The 26,590-nt window shown below is 50.7% G+C and overlaps 12 protein-coding genes and 1 non-coding gene across 13 annotated transcripts; 8 read left to right on the forward strand and 5 right to left on the reverse strand.

Moving 5' to 3' along the window:
* The first annotated feature begins 1,649 nt into the window (after positions 1–1,649).
* BDV14DRAFT_60292 (fungal specific transcription factor domain-containing protein) lies at positions 1,650–3,633 on the forward strand. The gene is made up of 2 exons (XM_073777130.1): positions 1,650–3,154; positions 3,214–3,633. The coding sequence occupies exons 1-2, from the start codon at positions 1,901–1,903 to the stop codon at positions 3,466–3,468; spliced, it is 1,509 nt and encodes a 502-aa protein (XP_073628148.1). The 5' UTR covers positions 1,650–1,900; the 3' UTR covers positions 3,469–3,633.
* BDV14DRAFT_208804 (transcription factor domain-containing protein) lies at positions 3,610–6,183 on the reverse strand (the record flags this gene model as incomplete). The annotated part of the gene is made up of 5 exons (XM_073775492.1): positions 3,610–4,750; positions 4,806–4,945; positions 5,011–5,220; positions 5,270–6,037; positions 6,103–6,183. The coding sequence occupies 5 exons, from the start codon at positions 6,181–6,183 to the stop codon at positions 3,931–3,933; spliced, it is 2,019 nt and encodes a 672-aa protein (XP_073628149.1). The 3' UTR covers positions 3,610–3,930.
* Positions 6,184–6,445: 262 nt separating this feature from the next.
* Positions 6,446–7,282, forward strand: BDV14DRAFT_173370 (uncharacterized protein). The gene is made up of 2 exons (XM_073768719.1): positions 6,446–7,018; positions 7,073–7,282. The coding sequence occupies exon 1, from the start codon at positions 6,496–6,498 to the stop codon at positions 6,994–6,996; it is 501 nt and encodes a 166-aa protein (XP_073628150.1). The 5' UTR covers positions 6,446–6,495; the 3' UTR covers positions 6,997–7,018; positions 7,073–7,282.
* A 711-nt stretch (positions 7,283–7,993) lies between these two features.
* BDV14DRAFT_200176 (MYG1 family protein) lies at positions 7,994–9,156 on the forward strand (the record flags this gene model as incomplete). Its single annotated transcript, XM_073773451.1, has 2 exons — positions 7,994–8,055; positions 8,121–9,156. The coding sequence occupies 2 exons, from the start codon at positions 7,994–7,996 to the stop codon at positions 9,154–9,156; spliced, it is 1,098 nt and encodes a 365-aa protein (XP_073628151.1).
* A 154-nt stretch (positions 9,157–9,310) lies between these two features.
* Positions 9,311–10,861, forward strand: BDV14DRAFT_173372 (uncharacterized protein). The gene is made up of 3 exons (XM_073768720.1): positions 9,311–10,181; positions 10,266–10,497; positions 10,571–10,861. The coding sequence occupies exons 1-3, from the start codon at positions 9,739–9,741 to the stop codon at positions 10,757–10,759; spliced, it is 864 nt and encodes a 287-aa protein (XP_073628152.1). The 5' UTR covers positions 9,311–9,738; the 3' UTR covers positions 10,760–10,861.
* Positions 10,862–10,958: 97 nt separating this feature from the next.
* BDV14DRAFT_189747 (Thiolase, N-terminal domain-containing protein) lies at positions 10,959–14,302 on the reverse strand (the record flags this gene model as incomplete). Its single annotated transcript, XM_073771244.1, has 5 exons — positions 10,959–12,519; positions 12,813–12,816; positions 12,982–13,099; positions 13,150–14,094; positions 14,141–14,302. 5 exons carry the CDS (start codon positions 14,300–14,302, stop codon positions 10,959–10,961), a joined length of 2,790 nt encoding a protein of 929 aa, XP_073628153.1.
* Positions 14,303–14,945: 643 nt separating this feature from the next.
* Positions 14,946–17,240, forward strand: BDV14DRAFT_173378 (major facilitator superfamily domain-containing protein). Its single transcript, XM_073768721.1, has 3 exons — positions 14,946–16,056; positions 16,109–16,364; positions 16,449–17,240. The coding sequence occupies exons 1-3, from the start codon at positions 15,225–15,227 to the stop codon at positions 17,035–17,037; spliced, it is 1,677 nt and encodes a 558-aa protein (XP_073628154.1). The 5' UTR covers positions 14,946–15,224; the 3' UTR covers positions 17,038–17,240.
* A 391-nt stretch (positions 17,241–17,631) lies between these two features.
* On the reverse strand, positions 17,632–18,694 carry BDV14DRAFT_200181 (uncharacterized protein; the record flags this gene model as incomplete). The annotated part of the gene is made up of 2 exons (XM_073773452.1): positions 17,632–17,648; positions 18,274–18,694. 2 exons carry the CDS (start codon positions 18,692–18,694, stop codon positions 17,632–17,634), a joined length of 438 nt encoding a protein of 145 aa, XP_073628155.1.
* BDV14DRAFT_t80 lies at positions 17,661–17,806 on the forward strand. The gene has a single exon. It is a non-coding gene; the product is annotated as a tRNA-His (tRNA).
* A 616-nt stretch (positions 18,695–19,310) lies between the features above and the next one.
* BDV14DRAFT_173383 (Gfo/Idh/MocA family oxidoreductase) lies at positions 19,311–21,034 on the reverse strand. The gene is made up of 3 exons (XM_073768722.1): positions 20,734–21,034; positions 20,540–20,673; positions 19,311–20,476 (listed from the first exon to the last, which is right to left on the reverse strand). The coding sequence occupies exons 1-3, from the start codon at positions 20,844–20,846 to the stop codon at positions 19,473–19,475; spliced, it is 1,251 nt and encodes a 416-aa protein (XP_073628156.1). The 5' UTR covers positions 20,847–21,034; the 3' UTR covers positions 19,311–19,472.
* A 199-nt stretch (positions 21,035–21,233) lies between these two features.
* Positions 21,234–22,578, forward strand: BDV14DRAFT_208808 (DUF3425 domain-containing protein). The gene is made up of 2 exons (XM_073775493.1): positions 21,234–21,357; positions 21,447–22,578. Exons 1-2 carry the CDS (start codon positions 21,261–21,263, stop codon positions 22,301–22,303), a joined length of 954 nt encoding a protein of 317 aa, XP_073628157.1. The 5' UTR covers positions 21,234–21,260; the 3' UTR covers positions 22,304–22,578.
* Positions 22,579–22,872: 294 nt separating this feature from the next.
* Positions 22,873–25,325, forward strand: BDV14DRAFT_173385 (uncharacterized protein). The gene is made up of 4 exons (XM_073768723.1): positions 22,873–22,953; positions 23,037–23,906; positions 23,953–24,087; positions 24,178–25,325. Exons 2-4 carry the CDS (start codon positions 23,202–23,204, stop codon positions 24,880–24,882), a joined length of 1,545 nt encoding a protein of 514 aa, XP_073628158.1. The 5' UTR covers positions 22,873–22,953; positions 23,037–23,201; the 3' UTR covers positions 24,883–25,325.
* Positions 25,237–26,456, reverse strand: BDV14DRAFT_200185 (uncharacterized protein; the record flags this gene model as incomplete). The annotated part of the gene is made up of 5 exons (XM_073773453.1): positions 25,237–25,589; positions 25,657–25,816; positions 25,897–26,291; positions 26,371–26,397; positions 26,450–26,456. 5 exons carry the CDS (start codon positions 26,454–26,456, stop codon positions 25,237–25,239), a joined length of 942 nt encoding a protein of 313 aa, XP_073628159.1.
* Positions 26,457–26,590: the final 134 nt, after the last annotated feature.

Raw genomic sequence — 26,590 nt, forward strand, 5'->3', positions numbered from 1 at the left:
CTGGCCTGGCGTCCTCATGTTGAAAGGTACTTAGCACGATGCAGGGTTGTTATTTGACCTGAAGACCCGAATGGCTTTGCGATTTTTCTCCCACCTTAATTCGCTTTCATCCGTCGCGACCATGGACCACTATCAACACGACTTGCTTCCGCCTGCGCCTGTCGTGCAATCCGTTGTCGACACGTTCTTCCACAAAATCCACGATCGGGCATATACATGTCTTCCTGGAACCGAGGCTGCTTATAGGCGAATATTTCAGACAGGTGCAATACCACTCTACCTGCTCTTCGCAATACTTGCAGCTACAGTCCCATTCTCGACAAGTCCTTACTTTGACAATGGGCAATTGAGAGAGGCGGTCGCGGAAACGTACGCTGAACAGTCTTTGGCCTTGATTCGAATGAACCACCTCACTGGAGATGAGAGTGCTGTGTGTGATCCGACTCTGGATTCTGTGTGACGAGACGTTCCGCGCCGGCGAATGGACAGACGTGCTCACCCTCGATAATTTTACACCTGGGGCTTTGAAAGCGATGAAGACCTACGTGCAGAATGCCTCATAGTACTGTTGTCACCAATATTTCGACGATGCACGCGGTACATGCGTGGCGAGATAGACCACAACGAGCTGCCCCCATGGGACAAAAACTCCGAGTTCTCTAAATGTGCCTCGCTGCTGGGCAGTATAGAGGGCCACATTCAAGCCAGTAAAGTCTATGTACCTGAGGACTTTCGTACTGGCATGGCCATCAGCCGAGCAGGTGCGAGCTATGCCTTGTTTGCTCGCATGCTCTTCCATATATGCAGCTTTTTGATATACCTTCCAAGCATCTCTCGCCAACATTCAAAGGAATTTGAATCGAATCCCCAGTCCGTCAGCTTCAGTATGCGCTTGTTTGAGACTTCAGACGGTAATGCACGACAGTTGCTCGATATGATGTTCTTGCACTTGCCATATTGGGCTTCTCATGCTGGGGTCGTCATGTTCATTACATCCTATTCAGGAATGCCGGAGGGCGATCCTGAAACAGGAGCGCTGGCATACTACCACCGGTGCATAAGATTGCTAGAGCGACAAGGACGGTTTTGGCCTGTAGCAAATACAATGGTGAGTCGAAAGCCGTCCAAATACAGATACACATGGTTGCTAAATCACCAGAATCACTTACCAGTCTCACCGTCTTCAAGAATTCCATACACGCCACGCACTGCTATTGGCCACCCTCCATGATCCATCTGTCGGTTTGAAAGACATTGATCTGGTCGCGGAGCAAGCCCTTTGGACCATGCTGGACCACGGGTTAGTTGCCGCGCCTATCCGATCGCCCAGTGATGCCTCAGACTCTCATCTGTCTGACACACTGTCAGGCCTCTCCTTGGAGTCTGGCTCAGATTGATTTCTGTTTTGATTTGATATCTTGAGATTGGGGCCATGGTAATAGTTCAGGTAGGATTAACCCGGCTTTTCGAAGGAGCGGCGCATTCAGGATATTCGATGGATGCAATGACCAATCGATGCGAGTCCTGGATTGTAACCAGGCTATCCAATGGCAGCAATCGACGGTTCTGCGACGAACCCGAATGGCTCATTGGTCGACGATCTTGGGTTCAGGTTTGAATTTCCCCGGCGCAAGGACTGATCAGGAATAAGAAAAGTGAGCCTCAGACAAAGAACAGAGACCACGGCGCAATCACATCACGTCGGCAGGAGCCGGAGGCGAATCGGAACAAGCCAACCGTGCAGCTCATCTCGCTTCTTTGTTCGAGATCCCGTGTGTTGGAGCAACCAGAGCGCGGGGTCTACCCTGTCCCAGCGTGTCGGGTCGCGATGGGTTTTATCTTTGCGCTCCTGCTCAGCTGCCCCTTTCTTTTGATCTAATTTCATCCGCCCAGCATCACCATGGATCACCTTTTCCCCCCGCCTCCGATCTTGCATTCTGTTATCGACACATTTTTTCTCCGGCTGTACAGCAGATTCTATACATGCATTCTAGAAGATCAGTTCAGAAAGAAGCTCGAAACGGGAACATTGCCGGAGCACCTACTTCTAGCTGTGCTTGGAGCTGCAATTCCTTTGTCGACGGAAGCCTACTACCAACACACACGCCTTGAAGCAGCACGATCATACTTGAGCGCGTCTTGGGCTTCGCTTCTGAAAGAACATCTTCCAGCGGGAGAAAGTGGATCAATCAGAAACCCCCGAGCCGAAATCGCACAGACTTGCAATCTGTTGGGTGTGCTAGACTGGTCGACCGGTCGTCCGAGCAGCGTGCATCTGAAGTTCAGATTGGCGGCCAGGGTCTGCAGTGAACTGAGATTAAACATCGAGCCGCCAAGTTGCCTACCGTTTACCCAGCAAGAAGAGAGACGTCGTATATTCTGGACAACATTCGTCCTCACTACTTTATATGCGTCTCCGAAGTCACCAAACTTCCCGGACACTCAGTGTCTCCTTCAGCTACCCTGTGATGAGGACACATTCCGAGTTGGGGAGTGGCAAAACATGCTTACCCTTGGAGATGCAATAGCATGTAACTTTCAGGTCGACGAGCCTCCCAATGCATCTTGCCTTGTTGTTCTCCTAACATCGACTTATGGCCATTGTTTGAGGTATGCGCGCTGGGGAGAACCCGATGATAGGATCCCTCCATGGGATGTGTCCTCAGAGTTTTCCCAGATCACCAATCTCTTGCACCGCATTGGCATCTACTACAGGAGCAGTAGTCGAACATTTCTCAAGGAACTGCGCAGTGTCAGTATCTCCCGCCAGATGGAACAGGCTCATGTGCTCTTTTCGCGAATTCTCTTTCACATGTGTCATTGTCTCTTGAATCACCCTTTCGTGATACAGCAGCGCCTAAAATCATTTGAGCCATCCGTTGATTTCCGAATGAAACTTCTTGCTGAAGCCGACACTCATGCTCAGCAATTCATTGACATTATGAGCGGAGCAAGCCAATTGGAAGGATATCGGACACGCGCAGCGTGTATCTGGCCAAACTGGGTTGCTACTGCTGGGAGTGTTGTGTCTCTGATGTCTCATATTAGATTTCCAGAAGGCCATGACAGGGTCCCAGATTCAAGGCAATGGTTTGAGCGAAGTCTAGAGGTGTTACAACGCCTGGACAGTACCCTGCCGTTTGCCGCTCCATTAGTAAGTTCACATGCGTCCAAATCAGCTCTGTCTCAATTCTGACGAACCTTTGTTTTTAGGAAGATCGTCTTCGCGAGTTTCACGTAGACCATAGCAGTTCGTTTTCAGATGCCCTCGATGCGACTTTTCCAGCGCGCGACGTCGATCCTGTGATAGCAAAGGCCTTCTGGCTCATGATTGAACCGGCTATGATGGAAGGTGCGCCAATTTCAGCTGAGCCTCGATTGTCACAATTGCCGTACGGGACATCTTGGGCATTCGGGTACATGGGATCAGATCACTCTCCTGTAAGCTCAATAACGGGCAGGGCGTAGTCGTCGACTTCATGCCCAGTTGAGTGCCGGATGGTACATGTCACGCCTTCAATTAAACAATTGCTGGTTGACCTGGATCAGAACGCTTGGACTGGAATTGAGAAATCCATCGAACGATTCTTTTGACTTGGGAAATCTGCATCAAAGTTCACATTTGGCGTCAACGGGCAACATTGGGCAAGGATCAGCATAACATCAGAACAACTCATGAGCACAATTGCCGGCCGCGAGAAAGTAAACTTTCTTGGGTACGAGATTGTACCTTGAGTTGACTCTTCTGTATTTCCACCGTTTCGGGTATTTTTTCATAGAAACCGGTTTCCTCTCGGTCATAATTTCTGCATGGTAGTCTGTAATAAAACGGCCCAAATAGAGTCATCAAGACGGCAATAAATCAGAAACCCAAGCTTGATCGTTAACTGGAATATATGCTGATAGCGTAGGAGATACCATTCCAGCGGACTACCACATCTTGTCCCAGGTGGCTTCGTTGAGAATGTCGAAGAGCCCGTAATCCAGTGGTAACGACTCGGCCGGCACAGAGGATCCCAGAAAATCTGGCAGTAAATCAGAAATACCAAAAGCATCGGTGATCCTCTCAGATCCCCCAACCAACACCCCGGTAGAATTCTGGGCGAAATCAGTCTCTGTTTCTGCCGCTGGAACAGAAAATGATTCCTCGGAGGTCACTGAGAAACAGAGTCTGCGAAGATTGTGCGCGATGAGGCGTGCCGTATGCCATGAGCCACCAAGCTCCTCGAGAACCGTCAGGCATAGTTTTAGTTTGTTCCCAACTGAAGTGGCGGGAGAAGCAGGTGAACGTGGACTGGAATCTGGGAGTTCCGTCATTGTGACCATGGCCTCCTCCTCAAATTCACCTAGTAAAACTAATGCAGCCGATAACGTGCAATGGGTAGCGGTAATCGGACTCTGCTGAAAGGACCCAAAGACCGCACGGTATTTGTGGCAGGCTAGGCATACTGCTCGCCCAGACTCGCGACTGACGGAGATGGCTAGCTTCATTATTTCACTCATGTTGGAAGTTGCAGTCTGTACATTTGAAAGATGATCCTTCTTTGTTGGAAGGAATGGCTTGGCGAGGATAATTCTTGTTGTATGGTAAACCATGTGTAGCGTGTATGCGTGCGGGGTGTTGTTGGGAGTTGAACGATCAATCCTAAGATCCGGAGGCAAGTCATAGAGCCATGACTTGAGGTCAAGGAGACAGGATTTTAGAAAAGGCGACCGCCGGTCGGGCCCGAGGCGTAGCTTAGGGGCCCATCTGGAGGAGTTATCAGGATGTTTGATCTATAGACCGAAGCAAATTACCGACTCACAAAGACAATAGGATCTTCTCTTGGATCTGAGCGATGCGAATCATAGCTCGCTGTAAGGATCTAAAGGTGTTTTGGGTACAATCACTTGTCTGTGAGACCTTTTCATCGTCGTCTGGTAGTTTGACGGCTCCTTGAGATTCCTGAATGGGATCGAATATATCAGCAATAGGAACACTGGGGGGAGAGGATAGCATATGTGGGATACCAGCATTGAGCAAATCCGTCCGGTATACAAAGAAGACATCTTGTCGTGGCAGTACAAAGCCCAATATATCTGCCTCCGCAGCTGAGCTTCACGAAGTGATAATAAATTCATCTCTTCAAATCCCACTGGATCAAGGTTCAACCCCATATCCAAACTCAGTCGGTTCGCCATTCCGTGATGTAGCCAGCATGCAGCGTCGGCACCTATTGCCTGGGAACTTTTGTAAGAACAGCTCTATTGTGAAGAAAACATCACTTACTATATAAAACATTCCAATCACAACCAGTGCTTGGACAGTCGTCAAGCTGGGCTTTTCAATCTCCTTGTGAAGATACGGTTTCGCACGCTCGAAAAACATGGCCCCTGCTGTATTCGAATCATGTGGATTCGATCTGACGTCCAGCCGATGAGAGTAGCGTGATCCCGTGGCCAGCATGCTGAGATGCAATAGCGGGCTCCAATATCGCCCACCGGTTGCCATGTCCCGGCGAAAGAGTTCTTCGTCGACCACAGCGAACCACGGGTTCTCCCATATAAAGTATAGCTCGAGCAAATGGTCTTGTATGGATCTCGAGAAACCTGTCTCGACCGTGATAGCATCAAGAGGATTCAATATTGCAGGTGGAATAGGATTGGTAATGGGAGAGTTGCCAATGACTGGATCAGTCGGATTCGAAGTTGAGGAAGAGCTCTTGAATTGTAACCGCCCACTCATGGGCCCGAAGTAATGCATCTCACCGTCCCCATCGAAGTTCAAGGCCTCATCGAGGGCAAGACGACCTCCGAAACTCTCTGTGAGATCATCAACTGAAGCTTCTGTGTTTTGTTGCTTGGCTAATTCAGATGCCTTTCCTTCCTGGGGATCAATCCCATGCCGCTCGAGCAGACGTTCGAGTGTGTCAATCCGCTGCCGCAGCTGAAGCACATACGCTTTTGGAGCTGGTCGTCGGCCATCTTCCGCTGTCGAGTATTGACATGAAATCTGCCATTGGAGACATCGAGAGCAAGCTGGTCTTGTTCCGTCGCACTGGCGTTGATATTGGTGTTGGCATGAGCGAAGCCTGACTTGGTTGAATAAGGGCAGGAACGAACCTTGGCTCGGCGACGTCGACATTCCTCGCAGGCCCTTGTCGTGTATTTCCCGCGCTGTTTGGATCTCTGTTCTAGAGGCATGATGTGAGGTGCTTATGGTGCCAGGACTATAACACCGAGGCGTCAGAGGAAAAGCTTGGTGATTGGTAAGAATGCTTCTTGTCCCAGTTAGCGTGTGCGAAACTTATGACCACGCACTGGCGCCCACTGAAGGAGGCTGGGCGTGGGCCTAGACCCGGCCCAGAAAGTGGATGTCTCAATTGCCACACAGGCTGTTGATCTCGAAGCTTCAACCTTCGGTTTTTCCTCCGACCTGAAAATGCTCGAACTATTGCTTCCTAGTCTTGGGGGGATCCTAATTTCTGGTTCTGGCGTTGCCGGCATTTTTCACGTATGCAAAGTGCAGCAGTCTTACACCTCTGGATGCGTATGTTTAAGCGTATACGTAAGCGTGTCCATGGACTTGAGAGTAGTATACGCTCTCAACAGCGTATAGAACAGATTAAGGCCAGAGAATATGTCAGAGTTGACTGGGCAGTACGATACCAAGGAGAAGTATTTAATCAGCCTCAACCCACCCATATCAACACTCATCAGCACACAACAGCATTTATCTCACTTCAGCCTTCTCTCTACACAAACATCAAGTCTACCACGAATTCCGCCTCAACCATGAAACTCACCAGCATCATCCCCCTTCTCGCCTCACTCTCGACCATGGCCTCCGCCTACGTAGGCATTGGCACTGCATGCTCCGGAGCCGGCTACGACTGCGCGGACAACTATAACCAAGTCGCCGTCTGCAATGGCGGTACATGGGTTGTCGCTGCTGACTGCGGTGGCAAGCTTTGCATCTGGCCTTCTGGCGAGATTGCGCCCCGGTGTGCTCCTTGAACTAAAATGAGGTTTTTATAAGGTATGTTGAGCTGGCTTCTCGGAATGCGGCAGAGCTGATGAGTCCTGCATGCAGGCTAGGTATCTCTACTCTGAGCAGCCTTGATCTATGGACGTTAGCGGGACGGGACGAAAAAATCCGGGCCATGGTCTTTTTCGGAGGAAATAGATGGTATTATGATAGACAAGGGTTGAATGAAAAGTTTATGTGTCTGAGACGTTTGGTGCCCATGTACTGTCTTCTTGATCAGCACAAGTAAAAGTAACACCCACAGTTACCCAGATCCCATATTCCATGAGTCCAGTGCTCCGTGAACACTGTAACTCACATACAAGATGGTCACTCGGCCCGCACGCCGCTCCGAAGCAGTTCATCTCTCTCCTGATAGATTTCCCTTGTTTTAACGCGCTAAGAGAATGGCCGACCGTACGCGAGCTTCTTCTGCAGTCTGAGGAGGCTACGAGAGATCTTGGTCTTTCTGGTGAGTGGAGGCCCAACATCACCATTATGGATATGGAAACCACGGATCAGTGGAGAAGGAAATGGCTGAAGAAAAACCCCAAGTATTACAGCTGGCAGTACTCGCTTGTTGCTTACAGGCATGGGGACTTGCATTTCGACACGTTCACACGCACCTTCGTTGACGAGGACTCGTCCAGATGTCAAAGGGCGGAGACGTCGCTTCCTGAGGGCTATAGTGTTGCTACTGAGATCCCAGGAGCAGAGTGGTTTGGCCTTTGATACTGTCTTATTCAATTTATTTGTTCGTCTTCTCTTCCATACTTGAATAGTCCTAAGAATAGAGCACCTGTAGTTCCCCGAACCAATCACAGCCCGCCATTTGCAAGCAGATCTGGCCTGATTGCAAACAATCCAAACACCCCACAACCGCCTCCAAAAATTCCACGATAAAGCTTCCCAGATCCAGTCTTGAACTCTACACCTTCCCCATTGATACTCTTTGTTCCAATCTGCATGTTCAGACAGTCTCTCAAAATGGCCTCCGAATCAGTCACCAAGAAGCCTCGCGTTGAGGGTCCCACAATCGGTACTCACAAGTATGTTGTCCCTCCGCTCAACCCCACCGCAACACAACAGAGCCTAACTAACTGATCTTGTATAGCGGCCACTTCCACGCCGATGAAGCCCTTGCTGTCTATATGCTCCGCCTCCTCCCTGCCTACGGCTCTTCCCCTCTCATCCGTACCCGTGACCCCGCTCTCCTGGCCACCTGCCACACAGTCGTCGACGTCGGCGGTGAGTACGACAGCTCCGCAAACCGCTACGACCACCACCAGCGCACCTTCAACACCACATTCCCCGGCTACAAGACGAAACTCTCCTCCGCCGGTCTGGTCTACATGCACTTTGGCCAGAACATCATCGCCAACCATGCAAAACTCCCCGTCGAGCACGGCAGCGTCAGCCTGCTCTACAACAAGCTCTATGCGGACTTCATCGAGGCTGTCGATGCAAACGACAACGGTATCGCGGCTTATGACCCCGAGGCGATCTCTAATGCTGGCATTGAGAAGCGCTTCAAGGATGGCGGTGTCACAATTGCCAGCATTGTCAACGACATGAACTACCCCGCTCCCGACGACGAGGCGAACGGTATCGATGAGGACGGTCTGTTCGCCAAGGCTAGCGAGTTCATCGGCTCAGTATTCAGCCGTAAGCTTCGCGGGGCTGTGAGCAGCTGGTTGCCCGCCCGCGAGACCGTCAAGGCTGCCTACGAGGACCGCAAGAACGTCCACCCCAGCGGAAAGATCATGGTTCTTCCTCAGGGTGGCGTCCCATGGAAGGAGCACCTTTACAACTTCGAGAAGGAGGCGAAGGATGCCGCTGCCGGTGCTGGCTCTGGGCCCGGTGTTGAAGAGGCGGAGGTTCACTACGTGCTGTACCCCGAGAGCGCGACCGAGGGATCCAAGTGGCGCGTGCAGGCTGTCTCTGTGAACGAGGGCAGCTTCGTCTCGAGAAAGCCCTTGCCTGAGAAGTGGAGGGGTGTTCGGGATGCCGACCTTGATGGTGTTCTTGCTGCTGAGGGCGGTGAGCCTGCTATTCCTGAGGGTGCGGTGTTCGTTCACGCGGCCGGGTTCATTGGCGGACACAAGACGAGAGAGGGTGCATATGCCATGGCTGTTAGAGGTCTGCAGTAGTGCAGTAGTGGCATCACATACGAAAAGTAAAATTTGTTGGTTACCTATCTATTTCATCTACTTACAATGATACCATATCTCGGTTGACCAAATACAGAAGGTACGGCTTTGGTCGCTCTTTCCTTCTACGTAATTTTGAGAGGGAGTATTGGGAAGGTGCGACCATGTCCGCTCTTTCCTCTGTAAAGCTGAGAAATCCATATGGGAAAACTGCAATCGGCGGCTCGCTCCTTCCTCGGGGCTCACCAGTTGTTCACTATTCTCAAGTCCAGCTGTCGGCCTATAGCACCTGGGCCGAGACATCAGCCTAAGACCAAAAACAAAAAGGTTGACTGCTTGCTGCAATGCAACCTTACTTCTCGGTCTCGAGATGCACTCTTCGTCTCTTTATGTCACTTGCACTTGAGTTCGACATGCAGATGCCTACTTCAGGTGGCAGACTAGGGCTGTGAATGGCAGACAACTCTTCAGTGAATGCTGGCCAGTCAGTAACACGTTCCCCTTCTTTTACTTTTCCATTTCTTAGCTCGCTTCTTCTGAACCCTTGCCGCACAAAGCACCCATCTGAAGCATCGGCACATCATGGTCTACCCGCACCATTGCAATCTCGTTGTCGCTACATCGTCAACTACGCCAGTCGAAGATGCAGTCACTGAAGAACCTGTGCTACGTGCTCAGCAGCGCATTGCGATATTTGATCTCGAAGACTCGATAGACAGTATTTCAGCGGACGAATTCAGTTTCGCAGAACTCAGAGAGTTAAATGTTGATGTTCGGTCTCTGACCCTTGACGAAAACTCGCCCAACAAGCCATTCTTTTTTACTCGGGACCAAAGCCTCCCCTCGTCCAGAAGAGAGGATCTCATTAAACTTTACCATGAACTACACGAGGCGGATGTGGTAGCAGACCCTGAAGTCATCGAGCGGCCTATGGATCAGGCACAAGGCTTCTATTACGCGTGGAACTCGTGCACTCATCCACTTCGCTTCAGCAATCGGGCGAGCTCGCCTTGGTCCGGGGGAGAGTATGTATAAATCCTGCAATTATCCCCGGGCAATCCTGACACACTTTTTACTTTTACACTGTCTCTGACCGTGACGCTATATAGCCCTGGCGACTATGTACAGTTCAAAGACATTTATCAGTATGAGCAACCTGAGTTTGGAGCTTACGAAGTCACCCAAGTTGCAAACGACAGTCTCCCACACCGCAAAGCCATTATCTACAACAATCTTAAAGGCAAAGAGGGCCACATTACCCGTGGAGAAATACTGGATATCCTCCGTCTCATGATACCGCAATTCGTGCGGCGTCGCTTCAAAAGACACATGGTTTTCCCAGTACGTTCCTGCGCATCTTGCTCGATCTTTCTTGCCTCTGCGATTTTACTATGTATATTAATCATTTCTGCAGATGTTCGTGCTCTCCTTCATGGGTAGGCACGCTCGCATCATTGAGGCTTTCTTTGATAGTCGGAAAAATCTCGTTCTACGCACGACCAGGCTTTTCACATTCCCCGAGGAAACCGTCAGCGGCTTTCCAAAGCTGGATTGGTACTTTAATTTTCCATCTGGGAACACCAAAAAACCTTTCACTAGATGAGGACGACGACCGGGGTACAAATGCGCGAGGAAGTTCGATCTATGGAACGGCGGCGTCAGGATAAAGGCCGTTTGTTTCGGTCTAGGAGTGAGGCCAGGGCTTGGATTCATCAAATGCTTCATGTATTGAGTTAGTTTGGGAAATTTGATATTTACGAACTCGTTGAATATACTTTATCTCAAGCCATATATCCCCACAACTAAGCATGCAAAAACCCATTAACAACCTCCGCAAACCTCTCCGGCTGCTCAGCCATAGGCAAATGTCCAGCCCCCTCAACAATCTTCAACTCCGCACCACCCGGAACCTTCAAACCCTCTGCCATAGTCTGCATAGTTTTCGGCAGAACCCCATCACTATCACCCGCAACAAACAACCCCTTAATAGTAGCCTTACTCATCCTCTCCCGAACATCATAAGCGCAAAGAGCCTGCATGGCCTTCTTGAACCCAGCTAGACTATTGTTCCGCACAATCTCCTTGATTCGCGCAGGGACATCAGGCTGTGTCTCGTATGATGCAGCAGTGAACCATCTCCGCACTGTCACCTCCGACAATTCATCGCCGATGATGGGCTCAGATGTAGAGGTGCTCTTTGCACCTTCGGCTTCGGCAATTGCAGCGCGGTCGTTCCATGCCTTGCGATTTGTTTCGGGGGCTGAACTGTTCGTGTCGCAGGAGATGAATGTCTTGACGCGGGTTGGGTATAGCAAGGACGTGTTGAGCACCGTCACGCCACCCAGCGAAACACCGATTAGCGTAGCCTCGGGAATACGCAGCGCGTCAAGGAGTGCAATTATATCAGATGCCAGAACATCGACTGTAACTGGTGTTTCGGAGGCAACGGTGTTCCGGCCACGCGTGTTATACCGCAGGACGCGGAACTTCTTGTTTCGGACGTCAGAGAGGAATGTCCCCACGAAGGAATCCCAGATGGTATAGTCGACGAGAATGGAGTTGCTGAGGACAATCACGGGCGCGAGGGGGTCGGTCGAGCCCTCAAGTCGGTATTGCAGTTCCACACCGTCGGGCGTAGTAATGAAACTTTCGACAGCTGGGTGAGCGGGGTCAGGGAGGGTACGCGTGCGCTTGTCATTAGATGACCAAGGGCCAATTGTATCTGACGATGCGAGAGATGAAAGCTCGCGCGGTGCAGGGCCGAATGTATACGCCCAGTTATACTCGCGCCTAGTCTTAGAAGTCAATGTCTCAGCGATGCGGTTGCGCCAGGCCGTCTCCATCGACGCCTTATGCTCCGCACCACCAAGGCCATTCTTCGGCGCGAATTCATGCAGCGCGACAAACTCCCTCGTTGCATTGGGGTCGATAGACGCCGTAACGAACAGCCGACTCCGTCGCCACCCGGGAACCCTCGAAAGCATAGGGATATGCTCCTCCTTGTACCACTTCTTCAAATCGTCCTCCTTCTCGTTATCAGCGGGTAGAGTCGACGTATTCGAGATAAGAACGTGTCCCGCGGCATCGGAATCATTTATATCCTCCAGGGGAATAAAATCACCCGTCTTCTCATCCTGCACCAGATCGTACAGTTTCCGGCCCACATCAATCTGCGCCATGGTCGCCTTCTCGCGCGGGGTCTTGATCCCATCCCCGCGGAGCGAGAGGTACGTTTCGCGCGTGAGCTCGTCCATATCTGTTACATCGTACAGCGCGACCCATTCTGGGTCTTTGCCGTCGGCGGCGCGGTATCTGAAGCCGTTTGTTATGAAGGGGAGGCGTAGGCGGAGGGGGCCGTGTTCGCTGTTGTACCAGTCGTGGAATTGCGCGGGGGGGAGCGAGGGGCGCGGTTGCATTGTTACGTAGAGGAGGCCGGGGGTCGCCATTTTGGGTGGTTGTTGTTGAGGTATCGGGTTATGTTTGTCAGTTGTAAAGGAGGATGAATGAGACAAAATACCCCACCATCGTTGACTTTTTGGCTCTTAAGAGAGTTGAAGTCATTCGGGAACGGTCGTGGCGACGACTGCCGACTTCGCAGCCGATGAGTCTCCCGGCTAAACGCTAGTGCGGGGATGCTCCGCCTGTGTCTATACTACAAAACTGCATAGTTATAGATTCATCCATATCTCATAAGATCCAATTTCATAAGAGTGTATATACAATGCTAGGCGCTAAATATAACTTAATCAACACGGTCCAGCTTCTGCACAACAACCGCAGTCGCAGCACCACCGCCATTGCAAATAGCTGCAACGCCATATTCACCAGGATTTAGCTGGTGCAGCAGGGTCGTCAGAATGCGAGACCCTGAACTTCCGAGCGCATGACCGAGGGAAATGGCGCCACCAAGGGCGTTGACTGTCGCGTTTTCAAGACCGAGAATCTACCACAATTAGCAATAGTCAGGGAAATGGAGAGTTGCGCGGGACTAACCTTCTTATTCGCCTCAATGACAGCCGCAAACGCCTCGTTGAATTCCCAAACGGCAACCTGGTCCTTGGTGATACCCGCTCGCTCAAGAGCGATGGGGACAGCCTTGGCCGGTGCAACGGGGAAGTCGACAGGGTCAACGGCCGCATCAGCGGAGGAAACAATACGCGCAAGAGCACGCTTGCCAGCTCCAAACTCACGGGCAATATTCCTGTTGACCAGGACAAGCGCCGACGCACCATCGTTCATCGTAGAGGCGTTACCAGCCGTGACGGTGCCCGTGCCGTCGCGCAAAAAGGCAGGCTTGAGCGTCTTCATCTTATCGATGCGGAGGTTGTCGTACCCCTCGTCGCGCTCGATGACTGTGTCGCCCTTCTTGCTCTTCACGGTAACAGGGGCAATCTCCTCAGCGAACTTGTTCTCGGCCCAGGCCTTCTGCGCGCGCTCGTATGAGGATACGGCATACGCATCTTGAGCTTCGCGGGAGATCTCATACTTTTTCGCCGTCGTCTCCGCGCAGATACCCATGTGGAACTGGTTATATACATCCCAAAGCCCATCCTTGATCAGGCCATCCTCGAGCTTAAGCTCTCCGAAGGGCGGGAGCTGGCTAGATCGAGGCAGGTAATACGGCACGCGGGTCATATTCTCCATCCCACCAGCAATTTGAGCCTCAGCGAGGCCCAACTGAATATTCTGTGCGGCGAATACGACTGCTTTCAGGCCCGACGCGCAGACTTTGTTCACGGTTACGGATTCAACGGCTGGTGAGAGGCCTGCGAAGATCGAGGCTTGTCTGGCGGGCGCTTGACCGACGGAGCCTTGGAGGACGTTGCCCATGTATACATCTGTGATCTTTTCGACGGGGATAGAGGACTTTTCGACGGCGGATTTTATGGCGACGGCGCCAAGTTGGGGAGCTGAGACGGTGGCGAAGGAGCCGTTGAACTGAACTTATTAACTAGTGGATCTTGAATGCAGAATAGATAAGTACCTTTGCAGTAGGCGTTCGAGCCGCACTGAGGATATACGCATCTTGAATCTCCTTAAGGGTCGCTCGGGCAGCGCTGAATTGCCTTCGCGGCACATAGGAAGCGGGGAAAGCGGTGCGCTTGAGGAGGCGGGCTGTGAGCCCTGACGGCGTATGAATGGCCATTTGGACTTCTGCGAGATGAGAAAGGGGGGTATAGAGGATGAGAGAGATGGCTACCTTGACGTCAGGTAGATGGAGAGGAGGCGATAGATGAAGCCGTTGAAGCTCCCTTTCCCCGGATATGGCGCCGCCGATAACCGCCCCTCCGCATCGACTACCGAGGCTGATGTCACATGACTAGATGCGGTTCAATTCCGTCGGACAGAGATGTACAACGGAATAAGCAGTGCATGCTGCATGTCAAGGTTGTGATATACACTGGGTCGGCCTCAACGTGGTAGTCTTTGTTTGGAGTCTGCAGCTGCCTGAAAGGGTCTTGCGTCCAACTTATCATTTTCAACCACGTTCTTATCAGCCATGTCCACTCCTTTTATTACCTGATAACACATATCGTATCTCCTGATACCAAGTATTGGATCAATTTCATAGATCAAAACCTCAAGAATCCCACTATCGGCTTATCAATGCCGAAAAAAACCTTGGGCATCGGAGCCTCGGACCCATCCCGACAAGCATCGGACCTCCGACAGTAAACTCCACCAGCAGAATAGGATCGCCACTAAGACAGCAGATTTTGATCTTGCGACAAAGATCCAGTCCGTCCACGTCACCCAGTCAGAATGCAACGGAGAAAAAGCTAAGACCTGACCGCCAATGATGGAGTCGTTTTTTCTGGCCCTCTTTGAGTTGGGGTTGTGTCGGCACGTACTCCGACGACTGTAGTATTAGTGATAAAGCTGGGAAATTCCAGGTTTGAGGTGAAGGATGCTGGTGCTTGTTCTTGCTTCGATTTGCCTCTAGATAATCTTTCGGACGTCAGTTGGTGTGTTTTGCGCCTTGTCCTTAGTGAAATTATTGTTCCTGAACCGTTCGAACAGCGTCCGATGAAGTCATTTTTGTGTTTAGCTTCAAATCGTCTGAAAGTATGACGGGCAAACAGCACGCGGCTGAAAATGCCTTGCATGACCAGACCAACATACTCCCTCGAGGGAAGCTCCTTGTCGTCTTCACGGGTCTCGCCATATCCTTGTTTATCTCATTCGTCGACCAAAACGGTATCAGCGTCACGCTACCCACAATTGCGGAGGATCTAAACGGCAAGAACACGATATCATGGGCGGGAACATCTTCGCTCATCGCGAATACGATGTTCAGTGTGTTGTATGGACGGTTGTCTGATATATTCGGGCGAAAAATCGTGTACCTGTGTGCTTTAGCCCTGCTTTGCATAGCGGATTTGCTTTGCGGTCTGTCTCAAAATGCAGCAATGTTCTACGTCATGCGTGGTCTGGCTGGTGTAGCTGGTGGTGGTATCAGTTCTCTGGCAATGATCATTGTCTCGGATGTTGTCACGCTTGAGCAGAGGGGGAAATACCAAGGTATTTTGGGAGCCTCGCTTGGTATTGCGAATGTCGTTGGTCCGTTTATTGCGGCAGCTTTCATTCTCAGAGCTACATGGCGTGGGTTTTTCTGGATGCTCTCGCCGCTGGCTGCTTGCTCAATTGTTGTGGGATATTTCCTTATCCCTGATTCTGCGCGCAAAGATAGTTTGCGGACGAATCTCAAGCGGATTGATTACTTTGGTATCATTGCTTCCTCGATTGGGATCATTTTCTTGTTGATTCCAATCTCTGGAGGCGGTTCGTACTTTGAATGGGACTCGCCGATGGTCATCAGTATGTTCGTTATCGGAGGCTTGTCCTTGGTTGCATTCTTCTTCATTGAGTGGAAGGTTGCCATGCTGCCCATGTTGCCAAGTGGGTATTCCTATACCAGCATCTCACACAATTTGCCCTAACACGTCAGCAGTTGAGTTCTTCAAGAACAAAGTCATCGTCGCGCTTTTCCTGCAAAGCTTCCTCCTCGGGGCAGTATACCAAGCGAACCTCTACTACCTACCACTCTACTACCAGAACGCCCGCGGATGGTCTCCCATCGTCTCAGCAGCCCTAACAGCTCCGCTTGTCGCATGCCAATCCGTCTCATCGGTCCTCTCCGGTCAATACATCTCCCGATACAAACGATACGGTGAGGTCATTTGGTTCGGCTTCGGCTGTTGGACACTGTAAGCACCCATATCCCCTCACCTGAGCAATGCACGAATGCAAAAAAACAGGCAGATAAAGGACGGGATACTGACATGTAACAGCGGCGCCGGCCTAACCCTCCTCTTCAACACAACCACCCACCCCGCCGCCATCGCCGTAATCGTCGCAATCACCGGTCTCGGCGTAGGCTGCACCTTCCAACCAACCCTCGTCGCCTTCCAAGCGCACTGCACAAAGCGGCACCGTGCCGTCGTGATCTCAGACCGGAATTTTTTCCGCTGTCTAGGTGGTGCCTGTGGTCTCGCCATCTCCGGAGCCGTACTGCAAGCAACCCTTCGCTCACATTTACCGAGTGGATACGAGTATATCTCGGACTCGACGTACTCTATGCCCTCGCAGGATTCCGTACCGGCTGATGTGTGGAGCGGGATAGTGAATGCTTATACGCAGGCGAGTCACTCGGTATTTATTTTGCAGTTGCCGCTTATCGGGTGTGCGTTTTTGGCGTGTTTATTGATTCGGGATCATGGGTTGGAGAGGCCGAAAGACCCTGCTGAGGTGGAGGAGGAGAAGAAGCAGGAGGAGGAGATGGGGAAGGAAGGGGATGGGTCTGAGACGAGTCAGACTTTGATACCGGCGAGGAACTCGGTTGAAGGTAGTCCTAATGAAAAGGCGAAGCAGGATGTTTGAGGATGAGGTTGAGGAGGTAGATTTTCGGTTGCATTCTTGGTGTTGATGAGGGGGTTTCGCATATAGAACTTGCATTTGCATTGTCGACGCATCACGTGTATATAGCATAAGGTATGCTATAATGATTGAACGGATTTTCGGGTCTTATAGACAATCACTGCAGTAAGTACATACAGCTCCAATGTCAGTCGCCCTAGGCAAACACTATGTACCTACCCTCGGTATGGTAGGCCGTTATACGTATGGCCATTGGCGCTTTATTGCAGGCTTTATCTGCTTGGCCTTCGGAGAAACTGGGCTAATGATGCTATGGACAATTGTAGAGTAATGTGGACTAGTAAACTTACCAGCAGAAACATATTTGAACAAACTCTGGGCCCGCGACTCATCCGGATGCAACAATCACATGCAGAAAAACATATACAGAGGTATTGCAGCAATAAACTTGAACAGCGAGCCGCCAAAGCATACAAGAGGTTCATTTCTTTCTCAAGAACAAGTTAGGTTACTTTCATGGAATTGATGACCCTTGTCCATGGGGGTCGCACTTGCCCTATGCTGAAATGCTGATGGTTGGCATGGTCCAACATAAGATCAGAATTCGCCACAAACTGGCACCATTAGCCCGGTTAGCTCAATCGGTAGAGCGTGGGACTGTGAGTAGCGCCTGCTTCGGACAATAAAATGTGGATCATTTCTAACTGAATCGAAGTTTACACCTTGTGATTTGTGAATCCCAAGGTTGCGGGATCGTACCCCGCATCGGGCGGCTTTCTTTTTTTTTTTTTTTTAACCAGACAATCCGCGATACCTTTACCAGACTGCCCTACATCTTAATTGAAGAGAGATGGATTCCTCAATTATGAGCTCATTTTGCACTCTCTTAATATATGCTCCGTAGGTCGGTCTTTTACCGGTTTTCTTCGTTTTCTTCCCGACCTTCTCCATCTTGCGGTACATAGGCAATGTTTCCCGCCACGATGAACATTGTTGTACATTCACACCATCAAGTACTCTTCAACACATCAAACCTGACATCAAATAAAACATATTCATAGGCATTTAGTTTCGGGCACAGCGGCAACATGACAAGCTCTCGGATAGACACCTCAATTTGACGAAATCCCCACCTCAATTGAGTTACCTTGTGAAAGACAAGGTACTAGTCAGCATACCAACACCAAAACCAGCCCCATGAGCACCAGAAACCTGGATTGAGGGCGTGCTTGGACTTACCTTTAACACTGAGGAACTTCTCCAGGATACCAATCCTATCAATGCCGTACTCCCCCCCATAAATGAGCATCGAAATATGCTTCAATTGAGCCGACATAAAATTATCCCGGTAATGCTGGGTGACAGCCTTGCTGTCCACCTTGGTCGCCAGAGAGCTCCAACCACCCACCAGTCCCCTAGAAAAACACTCCGCACTGTTCTTCTTTGACCACCACCTGGGTAGCAAGCGAGGGCTGCGTCCAGCACGAACCAGGAAATGGTGGAAACCAATGCGGCTGTCGGGTTGTCCGCCGTAGATACTATCCGGCTCGTTGACCCCACTCAGCTCCCATCTGTCGGCAATGTAGAGACAGTAAGAATCAATGAGGAGTTTGTAGACCTCTTCTTTGGGGCGATCGTGTAGCCAGGTACGATTGGCCATTCTGTCCAATGTGTTTTTGGGATAGCCGATTATTAGCTTGGCGGGAGGGTCGAAGGGGTTGGTATTGGTACTGGTATTAGAGGAAGAGGAGGAAGTGGTACTGCTGGGACTTCCGGTGTTGGATGACTTGGTGTCAGTATCGGTGACCTTGGAGCAGATTTCCTTGTGGACTTTCTAGTCGGCTCTCTGGCACTGGACGGAGCAGTGCAGCTGAGATTTGCATCCGCCGCACTGCTTGAGGGGGGCTTCGGCGGATGCAGTCTTTCCGCAGGTGATGCAGGCATTGTCGGCCATTGTGACTGTTATGATTTGGGTCTGAGGAATTGGAGCTGAGAGACTTGGGGATGCTTCGGATAGAGGAAGGAGATATTCGCTAACTTGAGGATGGAGAAAGAGGTAAGAGATGATGCAGGGAAAAGACGAGATGACGGGCGTGAGGGAGAAAAAGAAGGAAGGAAGGTTTCCCCATTGTCAAGTGGTATATCTCTCGATTGATGAACGTGCAGAATAGCAGTAGGCCTGCGAGTATGCAGCATACCGGCCATACCCGTACCCGGTGCATCATTCAATATTCATACACTGATAGACCAATTTACAATGTCACAGAGGTACATGGTGATGATATCGGACAGACAGTATACGGGACTAATTTCAATGTCCTTGACACTACTGACAAGGAGTTGACTGGTCAGGTTTCCTCCAGGTAAAGTACAAAACTCTCGCTGCCATGATTGACTAGGATCCCACAGCCCAAAAGAAAGCTCAATGAAAATCCAACTCAAGTAAATGCTTCTGCCTGAACAAACTTGCTCGTGCGTCTCAGTGGCAGACCCGACTTCTCATACGCCATATCAATCACCTTAGCATTTGCAAGACTATCCTCATTGCTAAGCCAAAGCCCAGATCCCTTTCTCCCACGAACATGATCAACAAATTGCTCGAGCTGATGGCGAAAAGATATCCAAGAAGCTTCACCAGGCTGATCGATACCAGCATCGTTGAACGTGTAAACTTTCTTGGACTCTCGTTTTGTCCAACGTTTCAGTACGCCACTGTGCTCATCCGCCGATTTCTGGATCATGTACTCGTCTTCGATGTCGATGCGATGCCAGGCTGCGGCCATCATGAAGTTGTTGAGATGCAATTTGCGCACTCGCAGTTTCTTCTGACCAGCAGCGAGAGAGGCATCTTCGATTTGAACCGGTTTGTGAGTCACTGTAACATTGAAAGTCGGCATCATGAGGCCGCTAGCACGCATGTCGGATGATATCTCTCCTACAAGACCACCGGGAAACCGAAAGGTTGCTTCGGCGCCCTCGTCACTGAGCTCAAACAAGGAAGCCTGCCTTATGGTGCAGTCAGTACACTCTTCCGGCTCGGTACCAAAGACATCTCGAAGGGTAGACATCCCATAGGTCCCAAGGTTGAGCAAATTACCGCCACCGGTCTCGGGATTCAGCTGGACACTGTTCTCGGGGATGATGTACGGCGGCAACTTTGTGGTGCAGTGCACATGTTCCAAATTTTCCCTATCCACAAGGGAGAGGAAGTACTGCCATGTTGGCTGAAACTTGTGATGCATTGCTTCTAGCAGCACTGGGGCATTGGGTTTCCGGAGCAGTGAAGAGCCAAAAAGGGCTGTCGCTTCCTCAGAGTTCACGACGGCGGGCTTCTCCACCAGGACATGCTTGCCCTTTGTAAGTGCCTTCATAGCCCATTCGAAATGGAGGCTTGGAGGGAGGGGGATGTAGACGGCATCAATAGACGGATCATCGAGAATCGCTAGGAGTAAAAGGGATGAGTTATGAGCAATGCGCAGTAGTAAATGGTGTGTTAGTAACGTACCTTCGTAACTATCGTGGACCTGTGGTATGCCATATTTTTTGGCATAGATCTCGGCCCTATGCTTGTCGCGCGCAGCTACCGCTTGGACGATAACCTCAGGGTGGGATTTAGCCGGCTTTATCAACACAGTTGTTCTGATGGCAGTCAGTATTATGAACTAGTAGGGTAACCCACTGATGACCAGTAACACTCACGCAATGTTTGCGGCACCAAGGATTCCAAACTTCAGCGCATTGCCGGACTTTGGAACAACAGGAGGAGAGTAGATCTGCCAGACCCGAACAATCAGAGAGAAGATGGATCCCATAATTGCTGTCAATGATGTAGCTAAACAGAGAGTTGTTCGCGAAACATGCCGGGTGGTGAAGGGTTTAAGTAAGTTTAGGAGTTGGGGCCCGTGGTGTGTTACCTAGAAATCTGCGCATGGTCAAAGATGGGACGTAGCACCGGCGTTTAGCTCCGGCCTTTCAATTTGCCTTCACACTCCTCAAATACCTACTATGTGCGCTATACTAGAGAACGCCAAGCTTCGTAGATGGGTTAATCCTTCGAGGGGGCCGTCTTACATTTTTGCCATTTACGATCTAGCTTGCTTTCAGGAGGCTGACAAATTTCCCGATGGGTCTAAGAAAGTAAATACCAGCTATCTCCGGACTCACTCTACGATGATTTTCTATCATTCGAGCGCTTTGTTCTTTTAGTCACAAGTAACTCATCTGTCATGACAGCTTCAAGACTTGAAGGCTCCGACACAACGGCCGCGGCCGACAAAAGAGGACGGAAGAAATTGCAAAATAGATTGCACCAAAGAGCTTTCAGTAAGTGCCATAGATTTACTTTTAGCTGCTTTTTATCACCTACCTTTCTGTTTGGAACTCTCAAGACATGATGAGCTGACCTCTAGCAGGGATTCGTCAAAGAGAAAAAGAGGGTCTAGGTCCAAGAATGCCGAGAAGGAGCCAGAAATACCAGGTAGTTCGTTGGCGCCTTGACGAGGAACAGGCTTCCTCAAGTGTTAATGACCTGGCCAGCCGTGGGGACTTTGTGTCTATGAATTCTGCCCGGAGCAGCCGCCCAGATCACTCTGAAGCGACATGGTTTCCTCTGCCGCTTGATCAGGAACTACTCCATCTTATCCAGTACAATGTCTGCAGAGGACTATACAAGAATAAGGAAGTTATTCAGCGCTTGACAATGCAATACTGCATCAACGCCAATGATCAGACAGAGGCCTTTCTCCAGACCTCGGGATACCCAAGCTACACAGTGATCTTACCTGCGGCAACTACCAACTTGCCCAAGTCACTGGCGCCAACCACAATTCAAATGAACATCGCCCACTCGTCATGGATCAACATCCTCCCGTTTCCAAAGCTGAGAGAGACCTTGATACGATACGAGTTTGAATTCGACCATTCGGAGCTCGTCAGAGACTTGGTCGGTAATTTGATAAACTCGAATTTGTTCTTGTCAATCCCACCATCATTGAGGAAGATACCTGCTATTGCTGGCAAACAAATCGACATACAGCATCAAGGAGCGGATGATGTCGATGGCGAGGTCACGAGCGCAACAGCTCAGCCAAGTCTTATTGTTTGGGGAGAACCTTATAGTGCCGAGAACTGGGAGGCAACGCCAGGGTTTATTCGCAAATGGGCATGGGCTTTGGCAAGTTGCCAAGAATTGATTGACTCGACGAATCACTGGAGGAGAATACGAGGCGAAGACCCGGTACATTTGACAACTGCTGATACCTCGTGGTGACGTATGGAGGTAGAAAGTGAGGAGGCACGAGCTAGACGCAGGAAATTGAGGGTTGTATACTGGAAAGAACCCGACGAGCATCGCACCTTCCTCAATAGGCTGGGGAAATTGAGGGCACATCAAGGAAGGTGCGACGGGTCTTCGGCGGAATAGGAAGGAACGACCCTGGCCTCGTCGCACTTGCCGTTCTTGTAATATACAATGGGTGCTTATTGGGAAGGCACGATAGCGCCTGTGGTTTGGTTTCGGTCTGGGAGGAACAATTGAAACCTGGGAATTTGTGTGACTTTATCTTCGTACTCTCCAAAAAGTCTGTCCGACCCTTGGATGAGATGATAAGATGCGCCACATTTAGTTCGTTGAATCACTAGCTGCAGGGACACCTGGTTTCACGGCGCAGCATTTGCCTCTTTTGGACGTTTCTCAGCCTTGCAGCATTCTCGCAGCTTAGCATGCGGTCGGCCTTCGTATGGACCATGGTCGTGTTTTGTCCATCCCTTGGATATAAATATGGCTCTCAGTGCCAGTCAGGAATTGCTGTTTTTCCCAATCCTGAAAATCGTCCATCGGTATAATGTTTTGCTGTACCTGTCACTGCCGCTTACCTGCCAGTAGTACTTCAGTGGATGGTCCATTTCTATAGTCGCAGGGTAAGTAATGATGCTTGATCTGAGTGATTTCGGCAATAAACCCCTTCCTCAGTATACATTGCACAGAGTTGATGCTGGGATAGATACTGGCATCATGGACTTGGTCTCGCATCCTCGCTGGCGCTCCTGGTTAGTCAGCGGCGCCATGAGCAAGCCATTTTGGAGACGATTGTGGAGGGAAAACCGATCCAGAGCCATGCCCAACTCCACCCCCTCAACCAGGCTGTCGTCACCGATCCAGGCCCCAGATGCGACCCAAGTCATCCGCCCGGAAACCTAGATCGCGCGCCAAAGATGGGCCCGCCTTTGTTTTCGTCGAGTCCGCCGAAACCTTTTCTGGAAAACCAATCGAAGAGGATGTCAGGGCGCTAATCAGACGACAGGCTGCACGATCTGGACGCAAGCATCAGCGGACGCAAAGCGCATGGCAAAGCTCGTTTGAATCAAGCACTCCAGGCGACTCCGGAGCTTTGGTGCCACATGAGCTCCCCGCTGGTGTCGTGGGCGTCTTTCCTACGGGTACAGCCGACGATGACAGCGTCGATCGTTCCACCATCGCCCCGCAACCTTCGTTCACTGGATATGAGGCTATAAGGGTCGCCTACAACTTCGATATTACGCTCCTTACAAGCTTCACGGACGTGGATCTCGGAAAAACCGCTGCGACACCGCTGCAAAACCAGCCAAATCTTGTTTCGAGCCTGTTACAGCGACGGTCGACTTCTTTCCTGAGCTACCTCCCGAGTCGCTACGGCTCCAGCCCTTGTTTGGATGATGCAATGCACTGTCTCGCTGCGCGGGCTGGTCAAATGTTCGGCCACACCACTAGGACAGCAAAGATATCCACTCTCTACGGCAAAGCCCTAAACAGTCTACAAGCTGCCCTCATTGATGAGGAACTGTGCATGGGAGCAGACGTCTACTGCGCGACACGTCTGTTAACGCTTTACGAGGTAGAACCTATCTTAGAATATTGGGAATCAATCTTAACTGTCTTAGTTGATTAGCCCTCCAGAATCGAACCACTGGGTTGTTCACAATAGGGGTGGTATAAGGCTGCTTGAAGCAAGAGGACCGGGGAACCATAAAACGAGATTTGACTGGATGCTCCTCAAAAGCGTCGCACCCTCCATTGTGAGTTTCATCATTCGTTTCCACCAGTACGATGATATAGGACAGGGCTGGACCGCCTCCACGCAAAGTAGTCAGACTAACATCATCCAGCTATTAGACGAAATGTACAGACTACGAAGCTCCAGCATCTTCGAAGAACCAGAATGGCAGCGCCTGTTCGCATACGCCTCCAAGACAGAAACCGACCGCGACGCCAGTCTCTGGTGGGAATTCTTCGCACTCGTCTGCTACGTCACAGGCACCACAATCCAACTGCGAAACGTCTTTACAGCATCCCTACCACAACTCGAATATGAAGAAAGAACGTCAGAAATCCTAGCACGCGCACGCTGGATCCACAAGATGTTCCATGAAGGCCACGTCCGCTACCAAACGCGAGACCCATACCCGCTCTCCCTCTTCGATCTACCCACCATGCCTGAATCTCCCGATCGCGTCAGACTGCGCGGATTCTACTTCCACCCGATGATGCAGATCTGCCGGATCCTCACGACGTTAGCGCCGGACGAAATGGAACGCGCAGCCGCGGAAGTTGAAGCCCAGACGCTGGCTGCACAAGCAGTGCTCATTCAGCAGGTTACTGTTGATCAGGACCCCGCGATGTCGTGGTACTTTGAGCAGAAGAATCCATTTGCACATGGCGTTATACGGACACGGGAGGAGTGGGTATCGCATAGTGACCTGCCTTGGGAGGAGTTGAGGGGTGTGCTGGCTCAGCGGTGGTTACAGTGGCATTTTGGGTGGAGGACTTCGCATCTTTCGGAGTCGTTGGGGGAAGCGTCTGAGACGCCTTGAATTTTCTATAAAATCAGTTCAGAGTTATTGTACATATGATACCTTTTATTCCTGGTGAAATTCGCCAGAGCTGCGATGATTTCGCCTCCTAGCCAAACCATCATACGCAGGGGCCCTATCGTACCTAGACTGGATGTGCTGGGCGAGGGTCGCTCCCTCCCTTTTTGTGGACGCGCCTTCCGTTCCTATGTGAATGGGTCGTTCCTTTTTACTTTGCTTTAGCAGACGGGATTAGGAAGGTGCTAACCGTGCCATTCACCGGTTGCTCCTTCCCCGATGTGACCCCGTCTTGCACGGCAGGTACATCGGGACCGGCAGAGTCTTGACACTACCTACCTACTTCAGAAGCATTCTCTATTCTCTCCAAAACTCAAACCCCCGAGAGTTTATATCCGCCTCAACGCCTCCTTCAGCTGGATCAAAGACCTCCATTCTAATATCCGTCTTCATCATTATTCCTTCCCCTTTACCTTGATGCCCAGGTATAATCTCCTCCTGGCTCCCAGTCACTGTCACGGCTAGTAGGTCTACTGTGTCGTCAAAGCGACGATTTTGACTCGGCCGACTGCTGAACCGGTGTGAGGGACCTTGATTTGAGACATGCGCGAGGCCGTGGCTATTATCCGCACGGCCTGTTGATCCTAGCATTGCTGGTGCATATGTTTTGACGAGCACGGAGAGGGAGGGTGCTGAGCCGCAGAATATTGCTGTCAAAGTCGTTAGTCGGCTAGAGGTGTTCCATGCTTAGATTTCGAATGGGAAATCTAGGCTTACCGACGTAGATCTCAATACTGCACCAATTCAACGAGTCGGCCAGGTAATAATACTGGTCTGGGTTGCTTGCGAGTTTGCGGACAAAGTCGTAGCGGACGCAGCCGGCTGCAATGGAAAGGATCCCGATGCTGAAGATTGCGAATATGGCCCCCTTGCGCCGCTATAGACTGGCTGCTTAGTACACCGGAATCGATAGGTATGCGATAAGGAATAAGCGACACATAAAGAGACAAAACATACCATAGAGATCCTCACCCCCCACAACATCGGAATAGGCACAATATAAATACAAATATCTGTGACAATATTCAACACTCCATTCGCCTCATAGAACGTCTGTTGTCTGCCCGCGTCCATACAATGGTCGCTGGCATCCACAGATAAGTCCCAGAACTTAGACGGCGGGAAGCACGAGAACGCCAATATGCAAACGCTTGCTATCGACAAGTCAATCACGATGACTAGAAGACCATATACAGTATACTTCATCCAGCGGCGTGGATCGAGGCGCAAGTAGAACAGGAGAAGCGAAGTCTTAACGAACATCAACGATAGGACATAGAGTATGCGAGTTGCGTAGATCAATTTGAGCATGGGGGTTGTTGTTGTTTGTGAGAGGGGGAGGAGGTCCTGGTCTGTTGAGATAGGGCTTGGTTAGATAGGCGAGTTTGCCTTTGTGCTGGGGTCTTTGTATAGGTTGATAGGGCTACATACAGTGCCGACCGACTCCGTAATATGCAGCTGGGTGGTATGCATATTAGCGTATGCTGTTTTGTCTGGAGATGAGACTTACCAGCCATGGACGCCCCGGTCAAGCCGAAGCCAAGTATCTAGAGTGTATTGAACAATTCGGTGAAAAGGCAAGGAACTTCCAGGTCTATTGCTTGGATATTCATATTTTTGCTAGTAGAGCCTTTTACTATTTGTAGACTGT

This window comes from Aspergillus stella-maris (genome assembly GCF_047715825.1).
Source record: "Aspergillus stella-maris strain CBS 113639 unplaced genomic scaffold BDV14scaffold_27, whole genome shotgun sequence".
Classification (NCBI taxonomy): Eukaryota; Fungi; Ascomycota; class Eurotiomycetes; order Eurotiales; family Aspergillaceae; genus Aspergillus; species Aspergillus stella-maris.

What these genes read in the sequence shown, in the direction of transcription:
- BDV14DRAFT_60292 (XM_073777130.1), top strand. Translation starts at nt 1,901, where the DNA reads ATGGATCACCTTTTCCCCCCGCCTCCGATCTTGCATTCTGTTATCGAC. An exon ending in TGCCGTTTGCCGCTCCATTA is followed by an intron (nt 3,155 to 3,213) that starts GTAAGTTCACAT and finishes CTTTGTTTTTAG; the next exon opens with GAAGATCGTCTTCGCGAGTT.
- BDV14DRAFT_173370 (XM_073768719.1), top strand. Translation starts at nt 6,496, where the DNA reads ATGCAAAGTGCAGCAGTCTTACACCTCTGGATGCGTATGTTTAAGCGT.
- BDV14DRAFT_173372 (XM_073768720.1), top strand. Translation starts at nt 9,739, where the DNA reads ATGGTCTACCCGCACCATTGCAATCTCGTTGTCGCTACATCGTCAACT. An exon ending in TCGCCTTGGTCCGGGGGAGA is followed by an intron (nt 10,182 to 10,265) that starts GTATGTATAAAT and finishes GACGCTATATAG; the next exon opens with CCCTGGCGACTATGTACAGT. An exon ending in AAAGACACATGGTTTTCCCA is followed by an intron (nt 10,498 to 10,570) that starts GTACGTTCCTGC and finishes TCATTTCTGCAG; the next exon opens with ATGTTCGTGCTCTCCTTCAT.
- BDV14DRAFT_173378 (XM_073768721.1), top strand. Translation starts at nt 15,225, where the DNA reads ATGACGGGCAAACAGCACGCGGCTGAAAATGCCTTGCATGACCAGACC. An exon ending in CATGCTGCCCATGTTGCCAA is followed by an intron (nt 16,057 to 16,108) that starts GTGGGTATTCCT and finishes ACACGTCAGCAG; the next exon opens with TTGAGTTCTTCAAGAACAAA. An exon ending in GGCTTCGGCTGTTGGACACT is followed by an intron (nt 16,365 to 16,448) that starts GTAAGCACCCAT and finishes GACATGTAACAG; the next exon opens with CGGCGCCGGCCTAACCCTCC.
- BDV14DRAFT_173383 (XM_073768722.1), bottom strand. Translation starts at nt 20,846, where the DNA reads ATGGGATCCATCTTCTCTCTGATTGTTCGGGTCTGGCAGATCTACTCT. An exon ending in CTTGGTGCCGCAAACATTGC is followed by an intron (nt 20,674 to 20,733) that starts GTGAGTGTTACT and finishes GACTGCCATCAG; the next exon opens with AACAACTGTGTTGATAAAGC. An exon ending in GGTCCACGATAGTTACGAAG is followed by an intron (nt 20,477 to 20,539) that starts GTACGTTACTAA and finishes TTTTACTCCTAG; the next exon opens with CGATTCTCGATGATCCGTCT.
- BDV14DRAFT_208808 (XM_073775493.1), top strand. Translation starts at nt 21,261, where the DNA reads ATGACAGCTTCAAGACTTGAAGGCTCCGACACAACGGCCGCGGCCGAC. An exon ending in ATTGCACCAAAGAGCTTTCA is followed by an intron (nt 21,358 to 21,446) that starts GTAAGTGCCATA and finishes GACCTCTAGCAG; the next exon opens with GGATTCGTCAAAGAGAAAAA.
- BDV14DRAFT_173385 (XM_073768723.1), top strand. Translation starts at nt 23,202, where the DNA reads ATGCGACCCAAGTCATCCGCCCGGAAACCTAGATCGCGCGCCAAAGAT. An exon ending in GTCTGTTAACGCTTTACGAG is followed by an intron (nt 23,907 to 23,952) that starts GTAGAACCTATC and finishes TAACTGTCTTAG; the next exon opens with TTGATTAGCCCTCCAGAATC. An exon ending in AAAGCGTCGCACCCTCCATT is followed by an intron (nt 24,088 to 24,177) that starts GTGAGTTTCATC and finishes AACATCATCCAG; the next exon opens with CTATTAGACGAAATGTACAG.